Below are 21,922 nucleotides of genomic sequence, written 5' to 3'. Positions count from 1 at the left end.
TAGAGCTTATACTATAACCCAGCAACTGTACTACTAGGTATTTATCCAAAGGATACAAACATAGTTTGTACCCCTTCAAAGGAGTACATGCACTGCAATGTTTATAGCAACAATGTCCACAACAGCCAAACTATGGAAAGAGCCAAGATGTCCATCAACAAGTGAATGGATAAAGAAGAATGTGGTAAATGTGTGTGTGTATGTGTGTGTATACAATGGAATATTACTTAGCCAACAAAAGAATGAAATCCTGCCATTACAATGATGCGGATGGAACTAGAGGCTATTAGGCTAAATGAAATAAGTCAGTCAGGGAAAGACAAATACTATATGATTTCACTCATATGTGGAATTTAAGAAACAAAACAGAGAGTCATAGGGGATGGGAAGGAAAAATAAAATAAGATGAAATCAGAGAGGTAGACCAGCTATATGAGTCTCTTAACTATAGGGAACAAACTGAGGGTTGCTGGTGGGGAGGTGAGTTGGGGGGATGGAGTAACTGGGTGATGGACATGAAGGGGGGCACATGATGTAATGAGCACTGGGTATTATATGCGATTGATAAATCCCTTATTTTTATCTCTGAAACTAATATAGTATATGTTAACTAAAAAAAAAAAAAAAGATTTCTATCCCTCTGCACCCCCCATTTGCCCACATGCACTCTCTTTCTCAAAAAAAAAAAAAAAAAAAAAAAAATCAGGTTTTGTGACTAAGCTGTCAGATGCCATACAAGGGGAAAGTGGACTTTTTATTCTACTAAAGCTGAAACACTGAGAGCTACACAGTAACATGTTTATGGTAAGTGCAAATTACCTAAAAGGTGAAGATAATCAATACCGATCTCAAATACTTAGGCCACAGCCTTAGAAAACTGCACCTATCTGTTTGAAAACATAAAAAGGAAAGGTAAACACAGTGCTCCCTCCCACTGTGACCTTGCCCCGTTCTTACCCTGCAGTTCTTGTGACCTTACCCTGCTCAGCTGGATGGTTTCAGATTTACTGGGCACCAAACATTGTGGAGAACAGCCAAGGAATAAAGTAACATGACTAAAATTCAAAGTCCATCTAATGTCGTTCAAAGCCTACCTTTCCATGAGCTTGTTTCACAGCACTAGCTGAAGAATAGGACAATGGGCTGAGGTTCTCTCCTTCAGGGTCATTCAAACTGACATGTAAGGGCAAAACAAACCGCCGAGGGAAAGATCTGCCTACTGAATTATAGACCTGTTTAGGAGAAACAAAGAAATAGATGAGAAAATGTCATTCATGGGATAACAGCATGTCCCAATAATTTATACCCAGTCAACTTTATTGGCATTCCTAAGTAATTGCATAAGTGATAAACTTTCATTTATTCATTTATTCCACAAATATCTGTTGAGTACCTACGATAGGCAAAGCACCATTTTAGACTCTGGGAATGCAACAGTGAACAAAGTCTTCGGCTTCATGGAACTCACATTCTAGTGGAGAATGGATGATAATAAATAAAAATTAAAATACATATTATTGAATTAGTGTCAAATAAACAAATGATTATATAGCCCAAGGTCTGACAGTAATAAGTAATGGTAAGAAACATACTGCAGGGTGAGAGCCTACAGAGTAACAGAGTGCTTCCCTCTTCATGTTTAGTCATAATATATCTCTGCACGAAAAAGCATCAACTTAATAGGACTGGGTTGCTAAAATGTGGCACATTCTCAAGAAAGGTCTGTTTTCACGATTGGTCCTTGGCTGACACCTGAGAACTGAGCCCTTGGAATGTTCTGTCTCCCAAGAGTGGTTTTGCATGCCTGAGGTCTTGAGTCACACTGTCCTAGTTTGTCCAGACAGTTTATAATAATAGTGTGATTTATAAGGAATACTGCTGGCCTGTGGGCGTATGGAGCTTTGATAACTGAGGGTGTGTAGGGGCTTTGTGCCCATATGCTGATCCCCAACAAAACCCTGGACAATCAGCTTCCCTGGCACGCAACATTTCACACAGGTTATCACAAGTAGGTAGAGAAATCAGGCGTGTCCTGTGTGACTCCACTGGAAAGGACTTGGAAGGGCGTACTGGGCGGTTTTCTCTAGACTTCATCCCATGCACCTTTTCATTTGCTGCTTTTTCTAAACCTGTGAACCATCCTAGTGAATCATCAAACCAAAGGTGGCTCTGAGGACCCCCAGCACAACCTTCCTGCAGAGGTCATGTTTAAGCAGGAGACTCTAATAAAATAAGTGTTTGTTTTGTTTTGTTTTCTGACATTGAGAATGCTTTACACATGTTTTCCTCTCTTGAAATACTGTAAGATGAGGGCAAACTGTGCCACTTCCCCTCACACACCTGGTCCATATCATCTCCATCTCACACAGAAGTATTTCTACCGAGTAAAGATTTAGTGCTATTTTTTTTAAGATTTTATTTATTTATTTGATAGACAGAGATCACAAGCAGGCAGAGAAGCAGGCAGAGGAAGAGAAGGTGGAGGAAACAGGCTCCCTGCTGAGCAGAGCGCCTGATGTGGGGCTCAATCCCAGGACCCTGAGATCGTGACCTGAATTGAAGGCAGAGGCTTAGCCCACTAAGCCACCCAGGCGCCCAGATTTAGTGCTATTTTTAAGCTTCACAAAGAGTTAGAGTTTTTAAAATTAATTTTAAATTTATTTAATTTTTCTTTTCCTTTTGTAAAACCATAGCTGAACAAAAAGAGACTGCCAATAACGGTGAATTAGGTAATGTGGATCAACGATCCCACTGAGGATAGCTAAAGAAGCTGAACAAATGTTTAGAACAGCTGTGCAAAGGCACTGGTGAGCTAAAAAGGCAGTGAAGATTATCAGTAGGGCAGAGATTTGGAGGGAGAAGGAAAACCACAGGTAAACAAGATACTGGGGGAAATTTGTTCCCTCAGGGTATCAGCTGCTTCCAGGAAAAGGCAGCTGAAAGGTTGAGAAAATGAAAGAATTTTTTAATTAAACCTTTTAATCTTCAGATCACTGCAGATTGGCATGAAATAATACAGAAAAATAAACAACTGATTTAAAAATGGGCAAGAACTAGAAGAAACATTTCGCCAAAAATATACAAATGGCCAATAGGTACATGAAAAGATGCTAAACATCATTAGTCCTTAGAGAAATACAAATCAAAACCACAACGAGGGCGCCTGGGTTGGTCAGTTGGTTAAGCAACTGCCTTCGACTCAGGTCATGATCCTGGAGTCCTGGGATCGAGTTCCGCTTCGGAATCCCTGCTCAGCAGGAAGTCTGCTTCTCCCACTGACCTTTCTCCACTCATGCTCTCTTTCTCTCTCAAATAAATAAATAAATAATCTTAAATAAATAAATAAATAACCACGAGATACTACTTCACCCTCACTAGGGCGGCTATTGTCAAAAACAAAACAAAACAAAAACAGAATCGAAAAAAAAAATGACAAGTGCTGGTAAGACTGTAAAGAAACTGGACCCCTGTGCAAAGCGTAGCTGCTGTGGACAATAGTCTGCAGTTCCTCAAAACAGTCAGATATAGAATTATCATAGGATCCAGCAACTCCACTTCAGGTATACAAAAAGAATTCAAAACAGGGACTCGAATAGATATTTGTATGCCAACGTTCATAACAGCATTATTCACAATAGTCAAAAGGTAAAAAACAACCCAAATGTCGACTAACAGATGAATAAAGAAAATGTAATACAGATATACAAGGAAATACTTAACTTTTAACAGGAATGAGATTCTGATACATATTACAACATGGATGACCCTCGAAGGATTACACTAAATAAAATAAGCCAACACACAAAAAATAAATCTTATCTGATTCCATTCATATTAGGTACCCAGAGTAGGCAAATGCATAGAAACAGAAAGTAGAATAGAGGTTCCCAAAGTCTGGAGAGAGGAGGGAATAGAGACTTATTATTTAATGGGTAGAGTTTCTGTTAGAGATGATGAAAAAGTCTGGAAATGGACAGTGGGTATGGCTGCACAATACCTTCATGTACAAATGCCATGGAACACCTAAAAATTGGTTGAAATGGTAATTTTTATGTTATGCATATTTTGTCACATAAAAAAGAAATAATGGGGTGCCTGGGTGGTTCAGTGGGTTAAAGCCTCTGCCTTCGGCTCATGATCTCAGGGTCCTGGGATCTAGCCCCGCATTGGGCTCTCTGCTCAGCGGGGAGCCTGCTTCCCCCCTCTCTGCCTGCCTCTCTGCCTACTTGTGATCTCTGTCTGTCAAATAAATAAAAAAATAAAATCTTAAAAAAAAAAAAAGAAAGAAGAAATAATGCAGCGGGATCACATGTATCCTTCATCCAAATTCACCAATGATAATATCTTGCATAACTACAGTACAATATCATAACTGGAAAATTTACATTGATATAATCCACCAATTTTATTCAGATTTCACCAGTTCAACACACATTCGTGTGTGTGTGTGTGTGTGTGTGTGTGTATTTAGTTCCATACAATTTTATCATGTAAATGCATGTGATCACCACCACACTCAAGATATAAAATCACCACCAAGATCCTTCATGCTACCTATTTTTAAAGATAATTTTTAAAGGTAACTCCCCTACCACTTGACCCCAGTAGGTAGAGATTTTGATACTTTTGGCGAACTAGAGGGACAAAAGGAGGAGTTCAATGACTGCCAAAAAGGAGAAGAAGCCCTGATAAACCCCTAGTTCTTTGGGTCAGGACCCCTTAAGTCAGCACCTAAGAGTAAGAATAAACAAGGAATAGTCCATCTCTTTCAGGGACTATACTCTGCTTCACAATATTTCAATCCCTGTTAACTACATTGAAGACTATCTGGAACTGATCATTAACTCTAGCAATCTGCCAGAAGCAAATAAAATTTTCTCTAGAGGAACATAATACCATCCTGGATCTCAAAATATCTCTACAATTTTTCAAACACAATATTCTGTATGCAATAAAAATAAGCGAGTACATGAAAAGACGAGAGAGCATGATAAAAAAAACAAAACAAAACAAGATAACAAACAACAGAAACAAAGCCACAAGGGATCCAGATAATAGAAGCTATCAGACTTTAAGTATTCTGAATATGTTGGAGGAAATCCTCTTAAACTGAGCATGTAGCAGAGAACTAGAAATTATAAAAGAGAACCAAATTAAAATTCTAGAACTGAAAAATGCAAAGTGTTTATTTAAGAACTTAGTAGCAGGGTTTAATAGCAGAAAAGACAAAGCTGAAGAAAGAATGAACTGTAAGATAGATAAGAAAATATCCAAAATGAGATGCCTAGAGAGACACAAGGATGGTAAATACTAAACAGAACATAAGCAACAGATGGACAGAGTGAAAAGGAGTGACATATGTATACTGTAGTCCCAGGCAGAAGAGAAAGGATTTCCCAAATGTAATATCTGAAGAAATAATAGGTGACTTTTTTTTTTAAAGATTTTTTATATTTATTTATTTGACAGAGAGAGATCACAAGCAGGCAGAGAGGCAGGCAGAGAGACAGGAGGAAGCAGGCTCCCTGCTGAGCAGAGAGCCCGATGCGGGACTCGATCCCAGGACTCCGAGATCATGACCTGAGCCGAAGGCAGCAGCTTAACCCACTGAGCCATCCAGGCGCCCAATAGGTGACTTTTTTAAAACGAATGAAAGACATCAAACCATAGATTCAAGTATTCCTAAAAACATGCACATAAAATAAACAAAAAGAAAGCCATATTGAGAGATACCATAGGACTAACTACAGAAAATCAAAGAGAAGATTTTAAAATCAGAGGAGGAAAAATGATCAACTTCAAAGGAGCAAAGCTTAGACTGACTACTAATTTCTCAATAGAAATCAGAATACAATCAAATATCTTTAAGTGTCAAAAGAAAATAACAACTTAAAATTCTTTATCCAACGAAAACATCCTTCAAGAAAGAAGGTAAAATAAAGACTTTTTTAACAGGCAAAAATATAGATTTCATCAGCAGCATATCTGAACTAAAGGAAATACTAAAAAATATTCTTCTGTCAGGAAGAAAATGATCCCACATGGAAGCTCACAAGACAGGGAAGAATTAAGAGCAACTGAAAGGTACAGATGTGGGTAAATGGGTAGTATGGGGAACCATGATCACATAAAGCAATACTGCCTTTGCAGGGTTTAATAGAGAGAAAAATAAAATATACAACAACAGTAGTGTATAAATTGGGAATATGGCAGAGGTACAGGGTCCAGAGTTCTTGGATTGTCTGCAATCCATCTCTTGGTTTTCTTTACTATACTTTTTATTTATTAGGTATTAAGTAAGTACTTCAAATTATTTTTAAGTATTAAATAAGTAAACGATAAAGCTGTGTCTTCAATGCTTCAAAACCATTCTCCTTATCTGCCAAAGAAGCAAGAGAAACAGCTAATTCCAAAGCCAACCAGAACCTGACAAATCAGAGATGTTTACCTGATCAAGCCCTGCCCCAGCTTTCCTGAGATTCTGTAGTTGGTAAGCTTCCAGGCTTCTTCCATCATCTTGACAGCACAAATCAAGTACAACACAGCCCTGGTCCTCAAAGGCATTGATTTGATGAAAAGTAACAAAAGGTTTACTGTAGTACATTCCTGGAAGCAGCTGCAGGGGAAAATACAGTGAAAAAGATATATTTTGTTTTTTATTTTATTTTATTTTATTTTTAGGGGACAGATCCACAAAGTTTAAATTAAAAAGATTCCCTCCCCTTTAAATGACAGGACTAGTAAGTGTAAAAAGTAGAATTTGGAATGTAGAAAGACATTTTGATTTAAGCATCCTTGTTTAGCTGTCACGTCGCCTATTAAACAATGAACTGGGCTATCTGATGCAAACCAATCAACGGTTACAACAAACTTAAAAGTCCTGATGAAGGGGCAGCTGGGTGGCTCAGGGGGTTAAAGCCTCTGCCTTCAGCTCAGGTCATGATCTCAGGGTTCTGGGATCGAGCCCCACATGGGGCTCTCTGCTCAGCAGGGAGCCTGCTTTCCTTCCTCTCTCTCTGCCTGCCTCTCTGCCTACTTGTGATCTCTATCTGTCAAATAAATAAATAAAATCTTAAAAAAAAAAAAAAGTCCTGATGAAGTATGGCCCAATGTTTTGAGGGATAAATAAATCCTGGAGTCTATCTTATATGATTAAATAGAAAATACTGCTACTAATTAGCTGATGATAAACGCTTTGAAAAAATGCACTCATTACCAAAAATAGGACTGTCGTAATGAAATTAGGGTACAGTAAATTTAGGATATTATCTCTTTAAAAAGATTAAAAGAAGACAAATATAATAGAACTACTAACCAGAAGTATAGAAAGGCATTTAACCAACACGTCTTGGACTTTGGTAGGATTATCACATTTACATATCAAGAAGCCACAGAAGTAAGCAATTAAAGTAACAGTGCAAAAGTCATAGGACCTCTGCATGAACAACATCCTCCTTAGCAAATACACGATATGGAAAAATCCATGCTAAAATGCGAAGGTTTCCTACATGCCACTTTAGTTAAGGCAGATAATTAAAAGTATAAAACCATTTCTTACAACTTTCTAATATGCAGAACTCACTGTATTAACTAATAAGTGAGCTAGCCATACCTACTCTACGGAAGAAGGTAATATCCTTGATTAAGAGAGTCTTGCACAAGCAATGCCCAGGGAAGGTAAAAACCACAGGAAAATGTGTCTTTATGTCCAATCATTTTCATGATGAATATACTCAAAATACTCCACCTGTCCAGTGTTCTTATCCACCACATGAAACCGTGTGTTATACTGCGGTTCCCAGCTTATTCCATCTGAAAAGGCCTTTCCCCGAATTCTAGAAGTGATCATTTTCCACAGATTCATCTTTAGAGGCTGTTCAATGAAGATTATATAGTTCCTTGTCATTCCTAAAAGGTTCCGGCAAATAATAAAACGTTATCTGGCAATTAAGAGTTCTCTGAAATGTGACAGTTACGGGGACTTATCTGAATGTCTGGACATAGTACTGCTGACCTAAGCAAAAGCCAGCCAGAAATAATCCTTCGCTATTTCCCAGCTTTGCTTTACATATTTCCTGTTCCTAAATAAAAAAGAGAACTGTTTAGAACCGCTTGGGGTGAATGCCCTCAGCTTGCTTTTTATCTTTCTTGTTTTTCTTTTCAAATTATTTTGGAACAAAGTAAAGAAGCATAATATTAAAGCGTCATTTGCGATCGAGGTGTTTATTCTGTATTCCATTTGCTATTTATACTGAAGGTAAGGATGCAGGAGGAGATTGGCTATAAAAGTTTAGAATGTAGAAAATAAATATTCCAAGAAAGAGCTAAAGCAAAGGAACAGAATAAAAATTTCTCCCAAGAAATATAATCAAGACTTTTTCATGGATGATTATTACCTGTGGCTTAAAGTTACCTAAATTTTGAATTGTGTCAATTTTTTATGGTCAAATGATTTTTTTTAATTAAGACTTTACCTTTTTTAGAGTAGTTTTAGTTTTGTAACAAAATTAAAGGGAAGGTACAGAGGCTTGTCATATACCCTCTGTCCCCAGACATGCAGAGCCTCCCTATTATTGACACCCCCAACCACAATGGTTGGTACATTTGCTACACCTGATGAACCCATAAGGACACATCAGAAGCACTCAAAGTCCATAGTTTACATTATGGTTCACTCTTAATGTTGTCAATTTTTAAATAATTGCTAGTACTAAAATAAATATGTCTTTTTAAGCAGTCATTTGCCCAGGATAAGAAGTATGCGACTAAACAGAATAAACTTCACTGGCATTAAAATGCAGCCTTGGTCTCATTATCAGCATACTTTGAGAAGCCATATAGACATAGTATTTGCCCAAAACAGTTCTTCTGCTACACTGACATTAAGGCAGATGCCACTGTAATTTACCTTATCTCTGGCCTTACCAAAGCTATGGTAGTAAGAAGGTTTCATCCTCTCTGCAGAGGCAATAGAGCATATCACCTGGGCTCCGTGGATTGTCTCCCCAAGATCCACCTTCTCTGGAGGAACCCGAATAACATTATAGCAAGAACCTGGAAAACAGAGTCCTGTCTTGTTTTACACACATTCTAGAATAAAAGACAACCCTCGCGCTCATGGACTACACAAAAGCAGTTAAGAGATTTATACAACATATGCCTGATATCCATATTTCATAAAAGGTTATTTCAAACAAAGTCTTGGATTAAAAAAAATACTAATTTTATGAAAGTCACATCAGGGGATGTTTTAAAGCAATACACACCAAGTAATCAACCAACAGTTTATTGCTTTTTTTTTCATGATTAGTAGCTACGTTTATTGCATTTTAATGCTCTCAAAAGGTTACCCTCTCACTCCCTGAAGATGAACTCATTCTCTACAGCAAAAGATTAGGTACCAGCCAGGAATCCTCAAATTCTACTTGTCCCCTCTCCACTCCCACATCGCTACAACTACAGTCTCTATGTGCCCCCACACCCCCTTCTTCTCTCCAGTCCTCTGGATCCCTGGGTTCTCTCCAAGTCCTGTCTCATGCTTTCTCATCAATGCATTCATGCAATCACCTTCATTCATGTAATCGTTCATCTTACTGCTTCATCAAGAATCAGCTCAGGCAACCACTCCTCAAGCAGCACTCCGAGTCTTCTCTACCCCAAAGGTATTTGGTGCCCCTCCTCTATGCCCTGATTATATCCTATACAGCTACAGTACTTATCTTACTGAACTATAATTTTGTGCTTGTTTATCTCCTTTCCAGTACACTGGTGAGTTCTTCAAGGGCAGAAATGGATTCCTCTTTACAACCTCAGTACCAAGCAATAGGCACAGTACAAATAGCTATTGACAGGTTAATTAACAACATTTTTTAAAGTAATTCAATGAGGGACACCTGGGTGGCTCAGTTGGTCGGGCAGCTGCCTTCGGCTCAGGTCATGATCCCAGCGTCCTGGGATCGAGTCCCACATCGGGCTCCTTGCTCTGTGGGGAGCCTGCTTCTCCCTGTGCCTCTGCCTGCCACTCTGTCTGCCTGTGCTCGCTATCTCTCTGACAAATAAATAAATAAAATCTTTAAAAAAATAAAAATAAAGTAATTCAATGAATAAACAAATACTGAGATCACCTCAAATTATATTTCTGGTATTAAAATTGCCTCTGCCTGCCTCTCCGTCTACTTGTGATCTCTCTCTGTCAAATAAATAAATAAAATCTTTAAAAAAAAATAAATAAAAATAAAAAAAAAATAAAATTGCCAATGCTGGTCCTGAAAAACTGGATCGATAGCCTACAGAAATTTGCAATCACTGAGCTTCTTTTGGAACAAAATAACCATACAGTTCTCTACTCATTAGTTCAGCAACAACTTATTGAGTGCCAACTACATTCCAGGCATTCTTATAAGTGTCCTAAGTTTATCTTCCAGACAGTTCTATACAGTAGTATGCAAATATACAAAAGGCTCTTCTCTGATGAAGCCCAAATAAAGCATTCATAAGTAAAAATATAAAGTATGAGATGATGATAAGAACTACAAAGAAAAATAAAACAGGGAACTGGGATTAGGAGTAAGATGGAGGCCACTCTTTGCAATTTTCGATATGGTGATCTGAGAAGGCTTCACCAAGAAGGTGACATTTGAGGAAAGACCAGGAGGAAGTGAGAAAGAGAGCCTTGAGGACACCTGGAGAATTACATTCCAGGCAAAGAGAAGAGTAAATGCAAAGATTCTCAGCCAAGAGTAAGTCTGGAGTGTTCAAATAACAGTAGGGAGGCCAGTGTGGCCCTGTTGTAGTAAACAAGGAGAAGAATCTAAGGAGACAAGGTGGGTGGGTTAAAAGGATAACTAGCTGATGCGCTGAGCGTGAGCTGATGCGGGACAGAAGCACGGAGACCCGTTAAGAAGCTATTACAACAATTCACATAAGAGAGGATGGTGGGCTCACACCAGAGTGCCAGCAGCAGAGGTCATATGAAGTGGTTGGATTTTTTATTTATTTTGAAGGCACTGCTGCAATTGCTTTTTGACTAACTAGATACAGATGTGAGAGAGACAGGTGGGAAGGATGATTCCAAAATTATCCTGAGCAACTGGAAGGATGAAAAATCAACTGAGATGGGGAATACTTTAAGCAGAAAAAAATCTAGGGAACAATTTCAGAAGTTTGGTTTCTAGATAAATTAATTTTGTAATGCCTATTAGACATCTTGTTAAAAACACCAAGTAAGCAACTGGATATAAAATACTGGAGAGGTGTGAGTTGGGGATATGGATGTGTTCTGAGCACTCATGATATATAAACAGTGATGAGTTATAAAAGTGATAAAAGACAAGCTCTACAGTTCAAGAGTATCATATTACCATCTAACTGATTACATATATTTAATTAGTACTAAGAACTAGCTCAATTGATTAATGTTTAGAGGATTTTTGTTCATTTTTAAAAGTCCTTTAAAAATATATGGAAAGGCTAAAACAATTAAAAACTTTTTACTTCTTAACCATAGAAATTACTGGCAAGCGCTTTACTATGAGAATAACTACATTTCCTCCAAATACAACTTAGGTATTGAAGTTCCCTGCAGGTACATGTACATTTGAGTTCCAGTTCAAAAACTCCTCACTGGACTAAATCATCAAGTAAAAAGGAGGAGGAGGAGAGGGAAGAGGAAAGAAAATTCAGTTTCAGTTAAGGTTAGGAGATGATAGAAGAGCTGCCCATCTTAGAAGCTGGATTAAGTGACAAGACTCAATTCACTAAATTTAACCACTCTTGGTTAATGAACTGTTCTAACCACAAGTTGTGAAGCCCTAAGCAAGGCAGACAGATACTCAGGAAACATCCTCCGCAAAGGAAAGCCCAGAAAAATTACCTACTCAGGAAACATCCTCTGCAAAGGAAAGCCCAGAAAAATTACCTCCCCAATACCGTGAGTCTAACTCTGGAAGACTCTTCAGGACTTTGTGTAATAGCAAATTGAGGCAAATTAACAAGACAGCCTCTGATGACTGGGGGCAGGGTTTCTCAAAGATCCAGGAGTCACTTACACCAAAATCACCTGAGACCTTGTTCACAGGTGCCAAGATTAGGCATAAGGGGGTGGTTAAAATGCAGATTCTTGGCCCCATTTCAGGTCTACTGAACCAAATCTCTGAAGATAAAGCCCAGTAATCTATATTGCTAGAAGTGTTCCAGAACATTCTTAGCCACACTAAAGGCTAAGAACCGCTGGTCTCATGACTACTTATTTTAGAATATGTAATTCAGAATGGTCAGTTTTTATCATATTATGAACTAGTTACAAAGTTATCTACTTGATTAATAGAGTCAATTTATTATGAAATATATTTTTTGTCAACCATATTAACAAGTAAATAGTTTTTAAAAAGATAGGTACACCTACTTAGGAGAATTCTATGCAGCCGGTTCGGCAAAATGTTTCTTGACACAAGAAATAATTAACTATAGTATCTTAATACGTTGCTAAGGGAAGAAAAAACAGACCAAAAAAGTATAGAGAGCAGACACAATTTTAAAAAGGAATCTTTTTTTAATGATCAAAATAGATGGATGGACAAAAAAAAAAAAAACTGCTGAGTCAGTTTATCCATTTGCTGAAACATTTTACCTAAAAGGGTGTTTGCTGTGTACTATAACAGCTTTGAAGGATAAAACCCTATCCTAGATCAGGTAAGAAAGATGAGAGAGAAACCTGAGTGACGAAGTTTCAGGGTACCTTGAGCCAGTAAAAAACAAACCTGCAATATTCATTATAACATTCATCACATGTGTAAATACGAGAGGTAGAGACCAACAACTGCAGAAAGCCAACACTCACTCACCAAAACTATAAATTAACCTACACTAAACTTAAACTCTACAGAGGTTTCACAGGTTATAGATGATAGATTGACAGCTAAGACAGATAGAAATATCTAACACCTACCCATTTCTCTTTTGTTTTTTCAAGATTTTATTTATTTATTTGAGAGAGAGAGTGAGAGAGAGCATGGGAAGGAAGAGGGTCAGAGGGAGAAGAAGACTCCTCACTGAGCAGGGAGCTTGATGCAGGACTTGATCCTAAGACTCTGGGATCATGACCTCTGAGCAGAAGGCAGTTGCTCAGCCAACTGAGCACCCAGGCACCTGACCCATTTCTTTTCAAACAGAGAGACACGTGCTCAGGTTACAGGAACATGAATTTGCATGCTCTGAGAGTCTAATGTACTCATTAATGAATAATTACTAAGATGGTCTATCAAAGTGACTTTGGGTGTGATTCAGGCTCAAGATTCATCTTACACACTTAGAAGCTTGCCTAAGCAAGTATCCTAAAACTTCTCAAGGTTTACTGCCATTGTCTATATAATGGGGGCAATAATAGTACCTTTCTCGGAGAGTTGTTATACGGATTAAATGACAAGATATACGGAAAAATGCTTAACACCAACGTACACTAGATATTCACACTCAATAAATGTTAGCTATCATTATTAGCTATTAGAACTTTCTGGGGCAGATTGGTAGGCAACTGGAAAATATGTGGATGACGAGGAAAGAGATGTGATATAAACAGTTGGAAATGCAACCACACTATAACCTTAACCTACTCCATAGTGTGTTACTCTCATGATAAAAATAAATTCCTTCCCATGTAATAAACAATGTACCTTCCCCATATCTCTTTGCTGCAGCATTCTATATTTTTTTGTACTTACAAAGGGATTCTTTTAAGAAATTAAAGTTTGAGAAATACATTCTGGAAATCCCTACAATGCCTGTGAGATGAAAAGCACAATAGAACATATAAACATAAGTCATGCTGAAAAGGTCAAACAGCAAATCAGTTGCTAAGCTTATGTGCACAAGGACCACAGAACACAGTAAATTATAGACTTTAAGCTCAGTTATACCAGTTTGGAGATTTCTTTCTGAACCTTCCAAACTAAGTTCCTATAGGCTTACAGATTTAACCATAATGAAACCCTGGGAATTATTTTTTAAATTATTAATTATTTAATTAATTATCTATTATTAATTATTTAATTATTAATTAATAATAATAATTATTAATTATTTTTAAAAAGGCCTTTGTTCCAACTTTACCATGCAGCCCATATGAGTTCCCCATATTGTATGCTGTTCCATCTGGGTCATAATGAGGATGTGCAGTTGCTCCATTCACAGCAATAAATTTGCTCCAGTCTACCTGCAAATTTAAGACCATCAGGACTTTTAAATGTTACATAAGCAGATCTCTACTTAGACCCATAAGCATTAGGAATGTGCCAAATATTTTAAAAATGGAATAGGAAAACTATAATTTAATCCCTAATATCTCACCTCTAAAAAATCAAAATTATTTTTCCTATTAAAGAAACTAATAAACAAACAAACTCCACCACCAACAACAAATGGACAAAAAAGATTATCCAATATGGATTTTTTCATCAAGATCATAGGAAAGTATAAAATATAAGAATTAGGGGCACCTGGGTGGCTCAGTGGGTTAAAGCCTCTGCTTTTGGCTCAGGTCATGATCCCAGGCTCCTGGGATTGAGCCCTGCATAGGGCTCTCTGCTTTGCAGACAGCCTGCTTCCTCCTCTCTCTCCCTGCCTGCCTCTCTTGCCTACTTGTAATCTCTGCTTGTCAAATAAATAAATAAAATCTTTTTTAAAAAATTAAAAAATAAGAATTAACAGAGACCTGTACCCCTGGGGCTAATAATACATTATATGATTATAAAAAATTAAAAATATATATATAAAATGAAAAAAAATTGAAGATCTCTATGAACCAGGGGAAAAAAAAGAATTAAAATTAAAATTCTGGTCCAAATTTTATTTACCTTTTTTTTTTTTAAAGATTTTATTTATTTGTTTGTCAGAGAGCGAGAGAGAGAGAGCACAAGCAGGCAGAGTGGCAGGCAGAGGCAGAGAGAGAAGCAGGCTTCCACTGAGCAAGGAACTTGATGCGGGACTTGATCCCAGGACCCTAGGATCATGATCTGAGCCAAAGGCAGTGGCTTAATCAACTGAGCCACCCAGGTGTCCCCAAAATTTTATTTACTTTTAATTAAAGTGTTAAGTGAATGCAGCATGATCTAGACAATCTCTAGTCCAATTCTACCTATAGCTAGGAAGAACATGAAGTGGCCAGAGTAAATATGTACTATTCTATCTCTCCTTTACCATAGCCTTCAGATATTAGGATTAAGGAAGTAGTAGTCCAGAATTGTCTCTCTTTTTTAAAGAATTTATTTATTTTTGAGGGGGAGGCAGAGGGAGAAAAAGAGAATCCTGAAGCAGACTCCCTACTGAGCACGAAGACAGACACAGGGCAGGAAGAGCCAGCCACTTAAGTGCCTGAGCCACCCAGGTGCCCCTTCAATTTCTTCTTCAGATATATACTACTCTAAAAAGCATTCTGAAAGAAAAGAAATTTTAGGGTCTATTTTATTCATTTTTTTAGCCTTTATTTTACCTTTTCTGTTTTTTCCAGAGTTTTAATGTCCACTTTATTCATAAAGTTGGTCTCAGTGCTAACATAGTAGTCACCCTTGTACCGCACATAGTTGACACTGGTATTGTCAGTTATTGCTGAAACCAAACCCCAGAGTTAAACACCACAAGGCACTGTAGCACACAATCAGAGCAACAACACAGTTTAAATATCCTCTCATACCAAAAAATATATATATATATATTTCAATGTATGTATTTATATAGATTGAAGCAAATCATAATTAAATAATCATCATTATCACCCACAAATTCTGGGTATGATAAAGGCTGCTTACCAGGCGGCTCAAACTTTGACATGAAACGTTCAAAAACATTCTTGCACGGATCAGGGAGAGCCAGCGTGCCAAATTCTGAGATCACAATTCGGTCATGAACACTATTGGTCTTATATGTATCACTCTGCAGGAACTTGCTTCTGTAGGTCACCATGCCCTTCTCCATCTTGAACTGGTGAAGCAAAGCCATTCCATCAAACCAGTGATTGTACCTTCAAACAGGAGCAAAAGGAGGAAAAACAAATATCAGTAAGAAAAACACAGGGAGGGGCGCCTGGGTGGCTCAGTGGGTTAAAGCCTCTGCCTTGGGCTCAGGTCAAGATCCCAGGGTCCTGGGATCGAGCCCCACATTGGGCTCTCTGCTTGGCAGGGAGCCTGCTTCCTCCTCTCTCTCTGCCTGCCTCTGCCTACTTGTGATCTCTCTCTGTCAAATAAATAAATAAAATCTTAAAAAAAAAAAAAAAGAAAAAGAAAAAAAAACACAGGGAAAAAATGAGAGCCTTCAAATATAGAAGTAAGGATTTGGAATGGGTTCCCAGCACAACTTGATTATTCAGAAAACTTGAAATTAAGGCATGATACCTTTTGTGTATATCCTGGAGTACAATGGAAAAGAGCAACCTACATGCTCCTGACCCCTACCCTGTCAAAAAATTCACACTTAGGGGGTGCCTGGGTGGCTCAGTGGGTTAAGCCTCTGCCTTCGGCTCAGGTCATGATCTCAGGGTCCTGGGATTGAGCCCAGCATCGGGCTCTCTGCTCAACGGGGAGCCTGCCTCCCTCTCTCTCTGCCTGCCTCTCTGCCTACTTGTGATCTCTCTCTCTGTCAAATAAATAAATAAAATCCTTTAAAAAAAAATTCACACTTAGAAGGTCAAAAAAAACCCTCCAAATTGGTGATACCTAAGATAATTCTGATTTTTACCCTATAGCCAAGAGAATAATGTGCGAGGATATGGAATATTTGACATTTTCTCAATTCAAATGGGTCCTAAGCTTTTAGAAATAGTTATCTTCATATCTTATATTTTCCCTTTAAAATTTTTCAATTTATCAGAATTATGCTAAAGTAATCAAGATGACTGTCCTTACGGGATAATCATTTTTGTACATATGATTACAGTAGAAATGATCTACTGAAATGCCAGAATATCAAAAAACTACAGGGAAAAGTTGGTGGCTTTGCTTTTTAAAGGGTTTCACATTATACAGTCTTTTCATTCATGTGCCTGACAGACTTCAGCACAGATAAGCAAGGCTAACAACACTGCCTTAAGGCAATGGTCCCGAAAGCAGGGAATCAGAGATATTCATATACGCCCCTGTTTATGGCACCATTATTTACAATAACCAAAAAATAAGCAATCCCGTGTCCATAAAAAAGGAAGGAAATTCTGTCACGTGTTACAAGAGAAGAATTTTGAGGACATTTTTATAAATGAAATAATCCAGTCTCTCTCTGTCTCTGTCTCTCTCTCTCTCTCTCTCTCTCTCTCACACACACACACACACACAAAGGTATAGTTTTGGTTTTGCAGGAAGAAAAAGTTCTGAAGATCTTTTTCACTATGTGAATAAACTTAACACTAATCTTTACCCCTAAAAATGGCTAAGATGGTAAATTTTATGTTATATGGTTTTTTAAAAAGATTTTATTTATAATGGGGGGCGGGCAGCATGAGTGGTGTGAGGAGCAGAAGGAGAGAAAGAAGCAGTCTATGCTGAACACAGAGCCCAAAGCAGGGCTTTGAGATCATGAGATCATGGTACCAGGGCCCTGAGATCATGACCTGAACCAAAACCAGATGCTTAACTGACTGAAAAAAGTTGTTATGTTTTTATCACAATAAAAAAAAAAATGCAGGAAATAAAGTATATTTCAAAAAAAAAAAAAAAAGACCTATTACCCAGTGATTTGAGGTGCCATCTTTATTACTGACCTAATTTCCATTCGTTCTTGGGTTTCTTCCATGGCTTTCTATTCTATTTCACTTATTTACTCATGCACTGAATAATGTGTTAATCATTGATGCTTTATAGTATTCTTTTTAAGATTTATGTATTTATTTGAGAGACAGAAAGAGAGAGAGCGTGAACAGGAGGGGCAGTGGGAGAGCGAGATCTCAAGCAGGCTCCGTGCTGGGCATGGAGCCCAATGCAAGGCTTGATCTCATTACCCTGAGATCGTGACCTGAGCTGAAATCAAGAGTCAGGTACGTACCTGATTGTGCCACCCAGGCACCTTATAGTATATTTTAATGTCTGGAAGGGCTAGTCCCTTCCGGAAAAATCTTTTTTCGTGTTTTCTTGACCATTCTTGCATATTTATTTTTCCATGTAAACTTTATATTGATTTGTCTAACTTCCTGTAAAAACCTGTTAGAATTCTTATTAAGATTGTATTAAATTTTAAAATTACTTAGGAAGTACTGATTTCTTTCTATTGTTGAATTATCCTACTCAAGAACACAGGATGACTTTTCACTTGTTTAATCATGTCTTTCAGGAGTGTTTTAAAGTTTGCACATTTCTTGTTCAGTTCCTAAATATTTAATCTTCTTTGTTGCTACTGTAAAGGGTTTTTTCCACCATTATGTTCCCTAACTGGTTATTGTTGGTGTATATGAAGGCTATTGATTTTGGTAGGTTAATTTTACACCCTATTACCTTACTTTTATTGTCTGAGTTAGTCATGTCATTGATTCTGTGTGGTTTTCCAGGTTTGCTAAGATATCATCTGCAAACCGATAGTTTTACTCTACTAATCCTTGTGCCTCTAATCAATCCCTTTAGTCTAACTGTATGGTTACATCTGGTTGAAAAGCAATGGAACAATGGTTATTTTCTCCTTGTTCCTGTATTAAAGAAAATACTTGTAGTCTTTCCTAATATTACTGGTTTTAAGACTAAGATGAAAATACATTATGTGCATAGATATACATACACCTACATAAGAACACATGTGTATATATATATATGTACACACATTTTATATACATACATATGTATATAAATGTACACACATTTTATATACATACATCGTATATACATGTTATATATACATACATTTATGTGTGTATACACATACATATATACTTATATGTGTATAAGTGTGTGTATATGTGTATATATATATATATATATAAAATCATGTTAAGAAAGTATCCATCAAGTCCTATTTTCTTGAATATTTTCACGAAGAATGGATGTTGAATTCTGACAAAAGTTTTGTCAGCATTTATGGAGATAATCCTATGATTATTCTAAACCCTACTAATATGGTATATGATATTAATGGATTTCCAAATAATGCACTTACTTTGACTTATCATAGTGAATTATATTTTTACATAGTGTTGGATTCTATTTGTTAATAAAATATTTATTTGTCTTATGTTAGCACTATATATTTTATATTTTTTCATGGATATTTATAAACATTATGAATAAGTAATAGTTTTCTGTACTGTATCATGTGGAGATAGTCAATATTATACCTGTTTCATAAAAAGAAGTGGAAAGTTTCCCTTCATTTTCAACTCTCTTTAATAATGTATAGAGCATTGGGACTATTTGATATTGGAAGGCTTGGTAGCATTTCTCTGTGAAGAAATCTGGGCCTGATGCTTTTTTTGAGAGATGGATACTTACTAAGTATCTCTTTTTCCTCTATGGAAATTGCTCTGTACACACCTGCTATCTCTATCAATTGGTTATCTTTGTTTTCCCAAGAAACCATGCATTTCACAAAGCTCTCAAATGTATTTGCTGGAAGGCCTAAAGTGTCCTGTACATTTTTGTCTGTTTCGATGATTTCCTTTCCCCTGCCATTTCTTATTTTGTACCTTTTGCTTCTTCCCTTTTTCTTCTTGACTGTGTTAGCTAGTGGTTTCTCTATTTGGGTTTTGTTTGTTTGTTTGTTTTCAAAAAACACTAAAAAGAAAGTAATTTCAATAATTGTTGCTGTTTTAATCTAAATCCCTCTAAAACCACAAAACACAGTCACAAACATGATACTCTAGGTTTAACAGCAGACACTCAGTTTCTTCATTTAAGAAACTTCATATTCTTTTCTTTCTTTTTTTTTTTTTTGTTACCATCTCATATTGTTGGCTCACAGAGTTGTCAACCAAAACCCCTAAGTGATTTTTAACACATTTTGCTGTTAAACCACATTACTTTCATCCTTGTGCGTGTAGAATTTCTCTTCCTCTACATATACCTTTAATGATCTTCAACTTGTTAGATTCCATCTCATAAGATCCTTCTAGACCCTATAATTTCAGGTATTCATTTACTCAAACCAACCAACTTTTCTTGAGCCCCTACTATTCTGCTGGCTTGTGCCAAGACCAGTGCTTACAGGCACATAACTGTGTCATAAAGTTGTTCTCTGAGACAACAGACAAACATTAAAAATACTATCTGTGCACAGAAGGAGCAACAGGATGGAAGGATGTGGGGATCAGGGAAGGGTCTAGAGGAAAGGAGACATTTGTCTGGTTCCCTAAGGATGTCTGCCAGTTGGAGAAGAGGAAAAAGGCATCCTAGGGAGAGGTGGTGAAGAAAGAAAGAAAGAAAAGAAAGAAAGAGGGAAAAGGAGAGAAAGACAGAGAAAGAAGTAAACAGAGAAAGGAAGGGAGGGAGGGAGGGAGGGAGGGAGGGAGGGAGGGAGGGAGAAGCGAGGGAGGGAGGGAGGGAAGGAAGGGAATGAAGGAAGGGGAAGGGAGGGAGGGAGGAAAAGAAAAGAAAAGAGAAAACAAAACAAAACAAAGAAGGAAGAAGGGAGGAAGGCAAGGAGAGAGGAAGGGAGGGAGGGAAGAAGGAGGGAAGAGTGAGCACTGAAGGCATATGGTATCCAGGAGGAACAGCAGCTACAAATCCATGTGTGGGCAGAGCCTTCAGTGGCCTGTGATGATGGTAGAGAAATAGGTCAGCACAAGACCTATCCACACTTAGACTTAAAGCTCAAAGACCTTCAATGGCAATGTGTGACATTTTGAAACAGGAGGGTACAACAGTGAGACCTGCATCCTAGAAAGGTCACTCTGGACACACAGTAGAACACGGGATAGAACGAGGCGCATTCAGATTCAGAGAACCAATGAGGAGACCAGGCAATAATTCAAGTGAGAGATTATAAGGACCTGAACTGAAGCAGTATAATTAGAAAAGGACAAATTCCAGAACCAAGTCAGGTGGCTGATGGGATAAAAGCAGTGACAAAAAGAGAAGATACAAAAAGTTGTATCTGATGGAAAGACTTGCTTTCACTGAGATGGAGAATATGTGAAGAGCACAGAGTTCAGTTTTTTTTTTTTAATATTTTATTTATTTATTTGAGAGGCAAAGAGAGACAATGAAAGAGAGAGAGCATGAGAGGAGAGAGGTCAGCGGGAGAAGCAGACTTCCTGCTGAGCAGGGAGTCCGATGTGGGACTCAATCCCGGGGCTCCAGGATCATGACCTGAGCCGAAGGCAGTCGCTTAACCAACTGAGCCACCCAGGCGCCCCCCACATAGTTCAGTTTTGAACAAGAGTCTGAGCTATCAAGACTCTTTACTCCTTACACCAGAGTGAAGATGTTCTACAGCCATTTGGCAAAATACAGGGGCTAGAGCACAAAAGATGGGGGCTGGGTGGGAGATGCCTGTTTGAGGGTATCTGTGGGTAACAGGTATAGGCCAGGTGCAAATAAGACTAACTACCATCTACTGAGTGCTTACTACCTGCCAGGACTGTGCTAAGCACTTCACCATATCCTTTCGTAGGTATATAAAAATAAATATAATGTATATTTTAATTTATATATATGCAATATATTTTTAATATTTATTTATTTATTTATTTATACCCCACCCCACCCCCCATTGCACACACATAGACATTGATCCTGTAAGGAAATACTATTCCCATTTTATAGATGTGGAAACCAAGGTTTGAGAGCAACAACATGCCCAGGGTCACAGGGCTGGTTAAGAGGTAGGAAAGGGATTTGAATTCAGTGCTGAGCCCCAAATCCTGGGATCTTACAACACCCCAAAAAGTAAGGTGAACTAAAAAAGTAATTTGGCAGAAAAGGGAGTTGGGAGAGAGGTCACTGAAGGAAAAGAAGAAAATGAA

The 21,922-nt window shown here is 37.7% G+C and overlaps 1 protein-coding gene across 5 annotated transcripts in view; it reads right to left on the bottom strand.

Annotated features, from left to right (window-relative positions):
• BCO2 (beta-carotene oxygenase 2) overlaps window positions 1-21,922 on the bottom strand; it is a 48,085-nt gene that overhangs the window by 2,714 nt on the left and 23,449 nt on the right. For all 5 annotated transcript variants that reach the window (XM_047747498.1, XM_047747497.1, XM_047747501.1 and 2 more), the window contains 7 exons: window positions 15,801-16,012; window positions 15,485-15,600; window positions 14,107-14,209; window positions 8,926-9,054; window positions 7,748-7,908; window positions 6,449-6,616; window positions 1,095-1,232 (listed from right to left, as the gene is read on the bottom strand). In XM_047747498.1, coding sequence (XP_047603454.1) covers window positions 1,095-1,232; window positions 6,449-6,616; window positions 7,748-7,908; window positions 8,926-9,054; window positions 14,107-14,209; window positions 15,485-15,600; window positions 15,801-16,012 — 1,027 coding nt within the window. The remainder of the gene's footprint in view (window positions 1-1,094; window positions 1,233-6,448; window positions 6,617-7,747; window positions 7,909-8,925; window positions 9,055-14,106; window positions 14,210-15,484; window positions 15,601-15,800; window positions 16,013-21,922) is intronic.

The sequence above is a fragment of the Lutra lutra genome, chromosome 10, assembly GCF_902655055.1.
Source record: "Lutra lutra chromosome 10, mLutLut1.2, whole genome shotgun sequence".
Lineage (NCBI taxonomy): Eukaryota > Metazoa > Chordata > Mammalia > Carnivora > Mustelidae > Lutra > Lutra lutra.
The sequence above is the reverse complement of the archived record's forward strand: the minus strand, read 5'-3'. Positions and strand labels throughout refer to the sequence as shown.